This window comes from Physeter macrocephalus, chromosome 8 (assembly GCF_002837175.3).
Source record: "Physeter macrocephalus isolate SW-GA chromosome 8, ASM283717v5, whole genome shotgun sequence".
Classification (NCBI taxonomy): Eukaryota; Metazoa; Chordata; class Mammalia; order Artiodactyla; family Physeteridae; genus Physeter; species Physeter macrocephalus.
The window spans coordinates 80,097,516-80,111,385 of NC_041221.1; the positions used below are offsets into that span (position 1 = coordinate 80,097,516).

Here is a 13,870-nt window from a genome sequence, read left to right on the forward strand (position 1 = left end):
TCCAATAAAGATGTAAAAAAAAAAGAAAAAAAAGAAAATTACACATTTATTATAGCTGTTTGTTTTGAATATATTTTTTTAATTTAAGCAGAGTGTCATTTATTACAGGACTGGAGCCAAGAGTTGCAACCAGATGGGATATTCAAAAATACGCCAGAGAGGCCTACAACCTTGGGGTCAGGTACATAGGTGGGTGCTGTGGATTTGAGCCCTACCACATCAGGGCGATTGCAGAGGAGCTGGCTCCGGAAAGGGGATTTTTGCCACCAGCTTCAGAAAAACATGGCAGCTGGGGAAGTGGTTTGGACATGCACACCAAACCCTGGATTAGAGCAAGGTAAGAACCTTAAACTGTATTTGCCAAACCAAACTCATTTAGATTATGAATATGTCCAAATGAGGTCATTACAAAAAGTGCAGCCTATTTGCTGTGTAATGGTAAAGAATCAGTTATCCTCTTTAAGTTCTCTCATAGAGATGTTTATAACGTAGTTTTATGGAGTGATTTTGGGGGAAAGCTTTAAGAATATAGAACATAAATAACGTAAGTTGCAACGAAATGTGATTTCACACTCTAGGAAAGCACTGTCCATGTGGTGGACACTAACAGTGAATCAGTTGTTAGGATTTAAGTACAACAAATATTAATTGCCTGTTCTGTGCCAAGCACAAACCTTAGAGCTGGGAAGACAGCGGTGAATGAGATAAAAAATATCTTTACCCACAGAATTTACATTCCAGTGGGGAAGAGGAACAATAAACAACAGAGTTTCACATCAGGCTATGTGCAGGGCACTAGGAATATAGAAATGAAAGGCTGTGGTCCCTGGCTAAGAGAATCTCATGGTCTACTGGGGAAAATGTAGAAGAAAGCTGATGTATTATACTGTAGTTAACTGCTTGAGTAGAGGCATGGATAAAAAAGTAACAATGAAGAGAAGAGAATAACTATCTTTACCTAATAGATAATTTAGAAGAAGGGACTTTGGGGCTGCAACCCCAAAGCTGAGTAGGCTTCCACGGGATAAAGAAGGGGGTGGAGGATGCACCTCAAGCAGAGGGAGTAGTTGCCCTCTGTTCAGCCAACATTAGTTGAGCACAACTGTGTCAGACACCGTTGTGGTTGCTGAGGGAGCACGCTGGACAAGGCACAGGCCTGTCCCCAAGGAGGTAACAAGTCTAGTAGGCAGAGAAATAAACAGCTAAGTTCAAACTGGTATGGTAAGTTAAGGATGAAGATGTGCACAGGTGCTGTGGAGTCTGTACTAGTGGCCCACAGGGGGAAAGGTGGGAAGGTTGGTGAAGAATTTCTTATAGAGCCAACACCAGAGCTGAATTTTGAAGGACGAATTAGGTTGCCAGACAGGAGAACAGCCTAGAGGGAAGCACTGAGGGGTGGCAAGAGAACAAGGTGCTGAGAAACTAGAAGTTTGAGAATATTGGATTCCGAATTTGGTAAAGACACAGGTCAGGAACAGGAGGTGGCCTTTGTTCATGCTCACGAGGTCGAGATGACCTCATCCCAAGGCAGTGAGGAGCCTGGAGGGTCTCAAGTGGTCCGAGACAAAGATAGATTTGCAAGTTTTAGTAGCCTCAAGACAGGGAAACCTGTGAGGAAATCTCTGCTGGAAGATACCAAACATGGCGAGGCCTGAACTAGGAGACAAGGGAAATAGAAAGGAGGCAGAGGCGGGCTCCTCGGGGTGAGAGGTGCAGAAGCAACAGTGGCTTTGGGGAGAGCAGCAAATGTGGGCTCAGCTGGCTCAGGAAGTAGAGTGCCAGAAAGTGAGGATGGAGAGGTAGGGTAATTTGGATAGAAAATGTCCCTATTCTAAACTCTTAGCTTTGGAACCTATGTGTATGTAAAAAGAAGAAATTCAAAGTAACTTTAGACCTACAGATTCTGAAAAAAAAGATAAATGTGTTTCAATGGACACACTCTCAAGAGCCCAAAGACAGCTCTACAGAGGTGTCTTAGCTCTGCGACCTAGAGAGGAAGCTCAGGGAGAAGTCTCCTGCTGTGTGTTTTGTTCCCCCAGGGCCAGGAAGGAATACTGGGAGAATCTTCGGATAGCCTCAGGCAGGCCGTTCAACCCTTCTATGTCAAAGCCGGATGCCTGGGGAGTGACCAAAGGAACAGCCGAGCTTATGCAGCAGAAAGAAGCCACGACCGAGCAGCAGCTGAGAGAGCTCTTTGAAAAACAGAAGTTCAGATCTGCATAATAGCCTCAGCGGAACCCATTTTCAGTGACTTCCTCTATGTTTGGAAGTCTATGTTTGGGCCTCAGTCCCTCTATGTTTGGGCCACAGTTCCAAAAATAAGGAAAAGATGGTTAAAAGGCAATGCTTATATGAACCCCAGCCTACATGTAAAGATTGATATTAGCTGAACAAAACAATTACAAATAGTACTTGACAATTTTAAAAAGTATATATGTAGAACTTGAAAGCAAAATAAATAAGAAGCAAATATTAAACAGGTTTACTAAGCACCCACCATGTACACGGTATTAAGGAAATCACTGTGGCCAAGGAAAAGTAATTTGGACATTAGTCCCACTTCAAGAAGTTTGCAGGCTAGTAAGGAGGATGAGATGTGAGCTGTCATAAATGGATCAGCAACCAGATGGGGACAGACAAAGTGCTATAGGAAAGTGACTTCCAAGCTCTTCTGAAGATGACCCTTCATAAGAAACACAATTTATATTGATATAATGACCCAGTAAAGTACATGTACGACCATTGAAATAAAATGTGATCCATTCTGGTATTTTTTATTCCATTCCTTTCTGTCCTATTTCATTAATAAAATACTATGCTGTTTAAGACCCCTCAAGTTGATTTTATGACCCATTAATGAGTTTTGACCCACAGATTGAAAAACACTGCTATGGGATGCCAGTTATGGGGACTTTGCTATTCCTTTAAGTTTCTTCTTAGAAAATCAGTCCTATGGCACCTGATCAGTAAATATTCAAAGCTCAGAGTTCCAGAGTTGTTCCCTCTCTTTTCTGACCCATTTCTACCACTAAGAAGCATGCAGACCAATGGGGAAGCCGAGAAGGGATTGGTACCAAGGCTCTCTCCCATCTTTTTCTAGGCTGGATCCACCTAAATACCTCCTGTCAGTAAGGCTGGGGAGCAATGGTCTTGTGTTACTTTGGTAGCTTTAAAAAATATATAATAAAGAAAAAGAGATTCTCCAAACTCTATCTGGGGTTCCTAGATTGAGAACTATATTTTTACCTGGTAGTATCTACTCTGAAAGCTCAAGCCTGAAGATGTAAGAGCATTAGAATAAACATGGCTACTCAATGTATTAGGAAAGAGTTCATGCTTCTTTCGAAATATTCATGGATTGGTATAGCTGTTTGGAAATTCTAATCTCTTCAGCTATTAAAATAAAAGGAGCAATGAGACTTATCTTGGATGTATTTGAATCTTATTTCTGTTCTATAATTTTCTAAGTCTTGTATAAACTCAGTTTCTATTTAAAAAGACACAAGCATGCTAGAGTTTTAAAGGAGAAGGCAGCAGTATTTAAAGGGAAAAGTAATTTCCAGAATTTCTTTTCAAAGCAGCACGACTCTCAGAGGTTGCATATGACTGAGGTGAAATAAGAAAAGAGTGAATGTCACTTTTTTTTTTTTTTTTACCAATTGCTATCTACCATTTTTCACTCTCAAATCAGGTTCAATATTTAATACTTTCATTCATAGGTAATAGATACCTTTATTCAACCTACTACTGTGTAAGACAGATGCCCCTTTAATATTCTTTTCAGAACTTTTATTGCCATACAAAACACTGGAACCCCTAATTTTTCTTATATCTTTTGATTTTAAAAATGTTTCCCTCAAGAGGAAATATACATACCGAAGGTACCCTGGAATGAAACTGTATGTCAACAGTGACTCCTAGTGGCATATTTCATATTTTGAAATTTTTTTTTTGAAATTCATCCCTCCACCAAGTGCATTCATTTTATTTCCAGAAATCTTGTTCATTAAAAGGGAAATTTCATTCAATACCTATAAGCTTCCTTGTGTTAAACAGACATTTCTCACTGGTAAAGATATTTTTATGGAATCAGAGCCAGAGAGACCTTAGAGATCCAGCGTCTAAACTCTCCCTTTTAAGGGTAAGATTCCAAAGGCAGCATGTCAAGTCAGGAAGGATTTCTTATTAGTCCAAGGCTGCCAGGAAAGATGGCTTTAGCTTGGAATCTTGTTAGAAGGAGAATGGAACCAGGACAGATGGTTCAGAAAACTAAGGAGTTCATCCTCCTGCCAGGAAATAGAGATCCCTGCATTCCTCAGAGTCGATGTAAACTCACTGAGTAAACTGCTTGCAGTTTATGACCTGATACTTATTCACACTGTAGCAAAGCGCCTTTGAGTAAGGGAGCCAAGCCAATGCAGACCTATAACGAAGACAGAACTGGACAGGAAGGGATCCAAAGCTTCAGTTCCCAATTTCTCCAGAGGGGGGCAGCAAGGCACCAGCTGGGAATGCCGGAAGAGCTCTATTTTTCTTTGAACTCAAGCTATTTCATCAGAACAAACTGTAACATTAAACGGCGGAGACAGCTGTAGCTCTCTTTATTTGTTTTGGTCAGTTTTTCCCTAAGATACATGGATCTTTGAATCACATCCTGGACAACCCACCCAGCAAGGAAAGCCTTATCTGTCTCCAACCAGATCCTCTTTTTTTCTTCCCCCAGAGATCATTTTCCCCAGTTTTGAGCACAATTGGCTGGCTGAGAATATTATACAGACTGTTTTCCCAAACCGCCTCCCTGTTAGTCAGTAACATCCACTCAGCCAGTCTGGAACCTTCCATGTGTTACGTGCCAGGTAGACAATTCTGATTTTTACACAATCGAGGAGGAAGGAGTCAATTTGAAGAGAGAAAAATAGAGGAGCCCTGGGAAGTGCTTCAGGAATAGTCTGAGAGTGTGTTAAACCGCAGAGTTAGGGATAACCAGGCCCAGTGTTTCTAAACATCTTCAGGAACAAATGAATGTTTAGTGTTTGAACAGAAAACGACAGAAAGGCAGCCAAATACAAAGACTTCTCACAGATGGTGACAGAAAGGGCAGGGTCATTCAGCCAGAATTGGTGGGAGTGTGGTGAGGGAAAAAGGAAAAGCCAGAAAATGCTTCCGGTTTTCAAGCAGCTGGAGGCTCTGTTGGCCTTGAATAGATGAAAAATTAAGGAGATGGAAAGTGAGAGAGACAGATGCCATCATTTGTGCTGCTGTGAGCTACGGAAATAATGCCAAACCATTCGAGTACAGCTAAACAGAAGAGGTTAATTTATATGCCACTATATCAAACGCACAGTCATTTTATCACATGGTTTGAGCGACAGATTTGTGAACGTTCCTTATGTAAATTTTTACATGAAGTACATTTTCAAGGGAAATATTTAGAGTACTTTTAACAAAAATTTATTTCCCCAAATGCCTAACATATTTTTAGCAGTCGTCACTTATTTGCAAGCTGCTCATGTACCATTTGAAAATGATTCCTGTTTGTTCCTTCAAGCAGGTTCAGTGAGACCTCTATTTGGCCCCATTTTGCGGTTATTTGTTCCAGTTTACTACATGGCCTTGAAAGGAAAAGGCTGAATATCTTTGAAAATAGTTCAAACTTTTCCCCCAATTCAGCCTGGCCATCCTTCCAATTATTTTGACTTAATGAGATTTTACTGTTCTCTGGAAAGGTTAATGTCTCAACACATGAATTGTGCAGAACACTACATTGCAAAACACTCATGCGATGTAGTAGAAAAAGCAATTAATAAATTTAGAATCAGGTATTTGGGGTGCAAGTCCTAGCTTTGCCTCTACCTCACTATGCAACGTTGGATATATTACCCTGCTTCTCTGAGCTTCAGTTTTCTCATCTGTAAGGTGACAAATCTCTAATACCGTGCTTAAAGAACTCCACAATTTTATGTTTCTAATTTGATGGTATATGTAAGCAACAGCCTCATCACTGTCAACAAATATTTACTGAGTGCCACTTGTGGTATGTTTACAGCAGACTTCGTTGTTAATTAATTATTCCCCTGACTAAACAGATGGCAGACAAACAAATAACACTGTTCAGAGAGCAGGGAAAGTTTTATTAGCCTGCACTCAGCCTGGCACTGGAGATGAAAATGTTATTCTTCCCCACAGGTACCGCTTCCTAGGGAGGTTCGGGCCTGTGGTTTTTCATATTATGAACTGTTTCTGTTTTCAGGACTCAGAGGTCTTTGTAGGTTTGCATAAGCGTAAGCTATGGAAGTTCTAGAAACCATCATGTGGGTAATTCTTGTTTCGAGTTCTTCATCTCCCTAGGAAGGAGAGGACTGTCTTCTTACATTTTATGATAAGATGATGGAGTTTGGGAGCTAGAGGCCTCAGAACTTTTTCCTTCCATAAAGCCATTCCCAGAAGCTTGAAGATCCCCAGATTTGTATCTCCAGCTTGGACCACCCCCAGGAACATGCACTTGACATCAGTCTGACCTTCAGACCCAAGCCAGTCACTGCCCTGGACCCTGGGGTTCAGGCCCTGTGCCCCTTCCCGTGGTTGTCCAGGCAGGGTTCCCCAAATCTGGACCCGGTCTGCGTGGGTTCTGGTCACCAGAGACGCCTTCCTCAAAATTGTCAAAGTCCCTCTGCAGTGGCTAGGATTGCTCAGGGCCAGCTGTGCCATCCGGGAGGGGTGCCCCCAGCCTGGACAGGTCAGCATGGGACCCAGTCCCGGTTTCTTCCCTTCTAGGTGCTCAGTGACAATGTACACCTCTTTCGCATGTCTCCACTTCCACCCCAGTCTGGCATTGACCAAGGGCCCCAAGGAGCCCTGGGACTCTTGTTGGCCCCTGTTCCAGGAGGGGCAAACGGTGACAGGAGGGCTCCTGCTGGTGGGTACGGTATCTCTGTCCCGGAATCAGGTGAGATTGGTCTGCCCAGTACAGTGCAGACTGTGTGTGACTCTTCTCAGACACAGGACAAGTTCCGGGCTCTGGGCCGCCAAAGGTCCACCGTCAGCCCTTGCTTTGAGCAGCCTATGGAGGCCCGTGTTAGTTCCCACCTATGCGGGTTCCAGCACAGGGCGGGGGGCGGGGTGGTGGTGAGGGGACACAGCCCAGGGGGACAGCAGGGGTAGCGACAGGTGCTCTTTACCCTGAGCATCCTTCCTCAAACATGGCTACGCCCTCCCCCGCCACCACTGCCACCCAGTGGTCACCCCACCCCTCCACAGGCTCCTCCAGGGATAGCCATGCCTCAGACCCTGAGGAATTTCCAGACACTGCTCCACAAGGTCAGCAGGCTATGCCTGTCCATGTGCCCTGGCCTCTGATGGATATGACCCCGTCCTGGCCTCCCCGGGTTGGTATGAAGTAGTGCCAGACGAGGGATGGACATCTCTGAGTGAATGACCCCTCTCTTCCAGCACTGCCTCCTGTGGAGTTGTGTGGAAAGTGGCTGCAGAGTCAACACTGAGACATCATGTCCTAGGAAGGCACTGTGTTGGAAGATGCACTCCTCTACGTTCACACTGTAAGATTCTCAACAGTAAATTTGCCACAAAAGGAACAGTCATTCAATGGTCCCACATAAGACATGCACTGTGGTCACCGTCCACGCACAACAGTCACCTCTGAGAGTCGCAGAAGCCAGTGTTCACAGGCCACACTGTGGATGATATGGTATCAGGAGTACTGATATAACCAGCACTAAATAAGTGGGATGAGGGAGCTGCAGAAACAAGATCTTATCGTTTCAATACAAACAGTTTCCAAAAAACCATGGCATTGAGAGTAAGAATAGACAGCATCACTATCTTTTTCCTCTCAGTGGAAGATATGAAAGTAGTTCATTTGCCAAGAAAGAACAAGAAGAGATGCTTCCTACTCCTCAGTCGGGAGAGATGAGCATCTTCACAGAAGTACCACTTTCCAACGCATTGTTCTAAACCACATGGCAGATCACCACACCTCACGTGAGCCCATGCATTTTTACATACATTTTAGATTGAATACCTTTTTAAAATAAAATTGCTTAGAGAGATAGATATCCCATAAAAACATTCCCCAGAGCCCTCCATGTCCTAGGAGCAGCCATTGTCTGAAGACAAGGTCCTGAGCTTCTCTTGTCCCCCTAAACGTGCTCCTCCCACAGCATCTGCCATCTTAGAACATGGCGGCTCCAGATTCTAAGATTTTACTCAAGCCCAAATCCTTGACTCCTCTCTTCCTCTCACACCCACTTTCGGTCCATCAACAAAGCCTGTCAGACCTGCCTTCAAAATATATCGGATTTTCACAACCTTCCTACCATCACCTCCCTGGACCAAGCCACCATCATCTCTCACCTAGATTATCACACAGTAAGTTTCTTAAGCAGTCTCTCTGCTTCCTCCTTAGGCTTCCTGAGATCTAATCTCCATAGACTATCATGAATGATGCTTTCAAAAACTAAGTAGATCCTGTCACTCCTTGATTCAAAAACTTCCAATTGCTTCCTGTCACAGACACTGAGTTTCGCCTCTCAGATGCCCTTTCATGGAAGGACAGCCTGCCCAGCTGTGGGTTATATGACCCCAGCGCCCAGCTCCTTCAAGGTCAAAGCTTCAGAGGACCTCTTTGTTCAAGGTCACACCTTCCCTAGGCCAGCCTGTACCTGGTGCCTGAGCAATGCAAGTATACAAGCCTGACATGTTGACCTGACAAAGGACAACTGTGCATGAAGGACCACAGAGGACAATATTCTCTCCAGAACTCACCACCGGGTGGACGAAGGCATTTCTGGATCTTCATCACAACTCAGTTTCAACCTCTACCCAGTCCTATCTCCTCCTCCCCTTTCACAGGTGCTAGACCTGCATTGAAGCCTGAAGGTTCTACCTGTCATTCCTGGTCCCTCTCCCCTTTAACTTTCATGAGAATTTCCACCCCATCCCACCCTCCAGTCTTGCAATTCTATGTCCTTATTGGCATCTGATTCCCAGAGGACCAAAAATGGACTCATTTTCCCTCACCAGCCCGTGTAAAATATCAGTGCACCCTCCTCTACACTCTCTATCCCCCTTACTCTGCTTATTTTTCTCGATAGCAATTGTCACCACTTGCCATACATTTTTTTGTCAAAAAATATTTGTTTTTCACTTCCTCCCCACAAACTAGAATACAAGCTCCACAAGGGCAGAGACTTGGCTTTATTCACTTTCATACCCACGTGCCTAGAATAATGCCTTGGATGTAGTAAGAGCTCAATAAATATCTGATGATTGAGAAAACAAATACACATTTGGGAGACCCCTGATAGAAAGAAGGAAACTTGAATAGTTGCAAAAAATACTTCACTGTACTCTTTCAGACATGCAGGGAAAATTTTAGGAGCTGAAAATTTTTGTGATTTGCTTGTTACTTCCAAATTTGAGTCTTGAACTCAGGGGCCCAGATTCCCATCTTCTTCTTTCCTCCAAAAAGCACACATTTATGCTGCTTCAAATATTTATTGAGCACCGTCTGTGAGCCAGACACAGCTAAGCTCTGGGAAATATGAAGATGAAAATGATACCAACCTGCCTTCGGTCAGCCCCTGGACCAGTGAGGGAGACAGACAAATCCTCACTAAAGGAATTAAGTGCTATAATAGATGTCACAGAGGGCACTGTAGAGGCACAGAGAAAAGCCACTTAACCCAGCATTAGGGAGGGCTAAGGTGCCCCAAGGAAGCCCTGAGAAACATCTCCATTCTGCTCACCTCTTTCTGTCCTTCCAACAGCCCTTAAGCTCGTTCCTACCTCAGGACCTTTACACTGGCTGTCCCCTTTGCCTGGAGTGTGGTACCTTTCAAATTCTCACATGTCGGTACCTTCTTGTCATTCATGTCTTGGATCAAATGCCACCCTTTCAGAGATGCCCTCCTGAATACCTTAAGGGCTCCACCCACCCCAGTCTTGCCATCCCCTACACCTTGACTAGATGCTCTGTCAAATGGCCTTGCTTTTGTCCTTCATAGCACTTCACATGACCCGTTGATTGATTGACTGACTGTACTGTCTTTCTCCTCCACCCTGTGCTGTAAGTCGTCTGAGGACAGGGACCTTGTTTGTTTTGCTCTCTGCTCTAGCTCCAGTGCCTACAAAGGGGCCTGGCACACATAAGTGGCTCAACAAGTACGTATGAATGATTATGTGGAAACCAGTAAGTCAGGATGGGGTGAAAGTGAAGCAGCACCAGAGCAAAAGCTTTTGCAAAGAAGTGCTCTTCTTATCTCCCCAGGGGTCCCAACATCAAAAGTCTTCAGGTCTGGGTGATAGTATATGGGGATTCATTCATTATACCATTCTCTTTACTTTTTATATTCTGGAATTTTTCACAGTAAAAGAAATTAAGGAAACAAAAGTCTTGGGGCCGAGTAGGTAGTGTAAATGTAGGAAGCAGCTCCATTTGGGGGCCAAAGGTGGGACCTCGGGTAAACTGAAGAGAGCAGGCTCCACACAAAGACATTCAGGTTCCATTTTCCCCCCAAACTCTGGTGTGGTCTGAACAAAATGAGCTGGAATTCACCAATTTGTGACCCCTGAACAGCACAAGCTAAGTCACGGATCCTAAACAATCTATTCATTCAATTCTGAAAAATTTTACAAGAAATGCCCAACCATCTGGAGACCAAACCTCAGTAATATTGAAGAATCAGGCTCTTTTCCAAGACCTCACTTGTGCTACCGCTCTGTCTAGGGCACACTGCTCATTTCCCTATGGGGAGATAATAGAAAATATGTATTGGTCTCTGCCCCCGGTTCCTGTAACAAAGCTCCTGAAACCCTGTCATTTTCTAAGTGAGAAGAGCACTGCCAGCATCTTTTATTCTATTGAGACAACTCTGGATGGGGGATGGTCACCAGAAAGACCAAGCCATGATTAGAAGCTTGGAATTTTCAGCCCCATTCCCCATTCTCCAGGGACGGGGGAGGGGCTGGAAATGGAGTTAATAACTAACCATACCGGGCTTCCCTGGTGGCACAGTGGTTAAGAATCCGCCTGCCAATGCAGGGGACACGGGTTCGAGCCCTGGTCCGGGAAGATCCCACATGTCGAGGAGCAACTAAGCCCGTGCGCCACAACTACTGAGCCTGCGCCCTAGAGCCCGCGAGCCACAGCGACTGAAGCCCGCGTACTGCAACTACTGAAGCCCGCGCGCCTAGAGCCCGTGCTCTGCAACAAGAGAAGCCACCGCAAGGAGAAGCCCGAGAAGAAATTAATGATGGTAAACAAAAAACAGTTTCCAGCGTTAATGAGAAAATTAATGCATGGATTGTCTCAATTTTTAATACTTCGACTAGTGACCACACTGTAAGTTTTTTTTTTTTTTTTTTGTTAAGTTTTTAAAAAGAACGGTAGGCCATGTAATGTTTTTCAAAAAGTCACAGATACCGGGTTTCCCTGGTGGCACAGTGGTTAAGAATCCGCCTGCCAATGCAGGGGACACGGGTTCGAGCCCTGGTCCGGGAAGATCCCACATGTCGAGGAGCAACTAAGCCCGTGCGCCACAACTACTGAGCCTGCGCCCTAGAGCCCGCGAGCCACAGCGACTGAAGCCCGCGTACTGCAACTACTGAAGCCCGCGCGCCTAGAGCCCGTGCTCTGCAACAAGAGAAGCCACCGCAAGAAGAAGCCCGCGCATCGCAACGAAGAGTAGCCCCCACTCACCACAACTAGAGAAAGCCTGCGCGCAGCAATGAAGACCCAACGCAGCCAAAAATAAATTTATTACAGAAAAATAATAATAACTAACCATGCCTACATGAGGAAGCCTCCGTAAAATCCCAATAGAAGGGGGTTTGGAGAGCTTCCAGGTTGGTAAACACATCCACACCAGGAGGGTCACGTGCCCCAACTCCACAGGGACAGAAGCTCCTGCACTCAGGACCCTCCCAGACTTCACCTTATGTATCTCTTCATCTGGCTGTTCATCTGTATCCTTTATCGTATCCTTTAATATACCGGTAAACATGTTTCCCTGAGCTCTGTGAGCCACACTTGCAAATTAATCAAACCCAAGGAGGGGGAGTCATGGCAACCTCTGATTTATAGCCGAGCCATCAAAAGCACAGGTGACAACCTGGACTTGCGATTGGCGTCTGAAGGTGGGGATGGGGACAGTCTTGTAGGACAGAATCCATACCCTGTGGGATCTGACACTATCTCTAGGTAGGCAGTGTCAGGACTGAGTTAAATCGTAGGACTCACCCCATCTCCACCCGGTGCACAGAGAATTGGGTGGTGTGGAGAAAAGCCTCCACACATTTGGCGACCAGAAGTGAAGGGTTTTGTGTGAAGAGTAAAGGAGACACAGAGGAAAGACAGACTCACAGGTGCGAAACTGAGTTTTCCTATACACCTACCTTCTCCCAGACTTCCTGCAGGGGAAGGGGGTACTTATAGCTCCTCTAAATGATCCACTGCAACTTCCAACTGTCACTCTCCCACCCACTGAAAAGCCTCTTTCTTCTCTTCTGAGGTTCATGTCCTCCAACCCCCCCACCTTCCTATCCTTGTTCCTTCAATCTCCGACCCCAGGTCCTTCCACCATAGTCAGCAAGGGCTTCAGCACCTCCTTATGGGCTCCTTCTCTGCAACCTCAGCCTCCAATCAGTATCCCAGAAAATGACAGCCATGCACGAAGGCGACCCAGCCAGCAGCCCCATCTGACCAGCCACTGCACCACCCTCACAGGTCACTTCAGCAGAACCACTCTCAGCCATGCCTGGCACCCGGCGTTACCTTCCGTCCTGACTTCCCGATCTCCGAGCAGCCTCTCTCTTGAATCCAGGTCTCAGCAAGCTGACTACATCCAGGATCTCCAGTATCTTGAACTTTCTACCAGCATCCATCTAACTTCACTTCTTTTCCTTACATACAGCTGTGTTTTGAAACCTCGGCTAAATATTAGAATCAGCTGGGTAGTTTGTGCAGCTCAGGGTGACTAGTCTGCCTTAATCAACGACATCAAATGCTCTGGGGGAGGGACTCAACCATTATTCTTTTGAAAGTTTCCCCAGCTGATTCCAATGAGCAGCCAAGGTGTAGGACCACTCGGTGCTCTACAACCTGGGCCTCACGGCTCATCGCTTTAACCACTTTCCCACCAGCACTTTCCTTTCCTCATTCTCTTCTTCTCTGCCACGTGCTCCCTAAAAAGCTCAGCCTGGGAGCAACCCCACTGCACACTCTGCCTATTCTTACATGGAAGCTGCTAAGCTCTGCTGGAGGAAAATCACAAAACTATACACTTTCTCTGGAGGACAAGTCTCACATAAGGCACTAACCTGGTGGGATTTGAAGCATGCCAGGAAAAGTCATTCCTTTGGGACCCACATTGACTTCTTTAGCCAATAATCTTACCAAATGCATGTCGTTGGGAAAAGTTACAAATATATGAATAAGACTCTGCTTGCGAGTAACAGAAACCTCCTTGAGTTATAGTAGCAGGAGGGTGTGAGTTTCGGATTGAGAGATTTTCCTGGCACTCATGTTAGCAGAATAATTTGGGGAGCACAGCAGAGTCAGTGCTGTATTAAGAAAAATCATGAAATGCTTGGAGCTGAAATAAAGAGGGACCTGTTGTATTCCTGGTACAACTGTACTCGCAGGGGCTGGAGAGACTAGGCTGGTTTGCCAGGTCCTATCATGAGAAGATCAAAGAGGAGGACTTCTCCTTTTGGAGGAAAAGACAAGGTTTGATAAGAGACTTTGGTCTCAGGATTGGCCTCCTCTACAGAGCTGAGGGAAGGGAACTCAACAGAACCACTCCAAGTTTGTGTGTGTCTGGGAGAAAGAGAAGCCTGACATCTTGGGTCCTGG

The 13,870-nt window shown here is 45.2% G+C and overlaps 1 protein-coding gene across 1 annotated transcript in view; it reads left to right on the forward strand.

Annotated features, from left to right (window-relative positions):
• Positions 1 to 2,826, forward strand: part of LOC102991634 (betaine--homocysteine S-methyltransferase 1) — a 22,831-nt gene extending 20,005 nt beyond the window's left edge. The window contains exons 7-8 of the mRNA XM_007102960.4: positions 109 to 337; positions 2,040 to 2,826. Coding sequence (XP_007103022.1) covers positions 109 to 337; positions 2,040 to 2,223 — 413 coding nt within the window. The 3' untranslated portion in view covers positions 2,224 to 2,826. The remainder of the gene's footprint in view (positions 1 to 108; positions 338 to 2,039) is intronic.
• Positions 2,827 to 13,870: the final 11,044 nt, after the last annotated feature.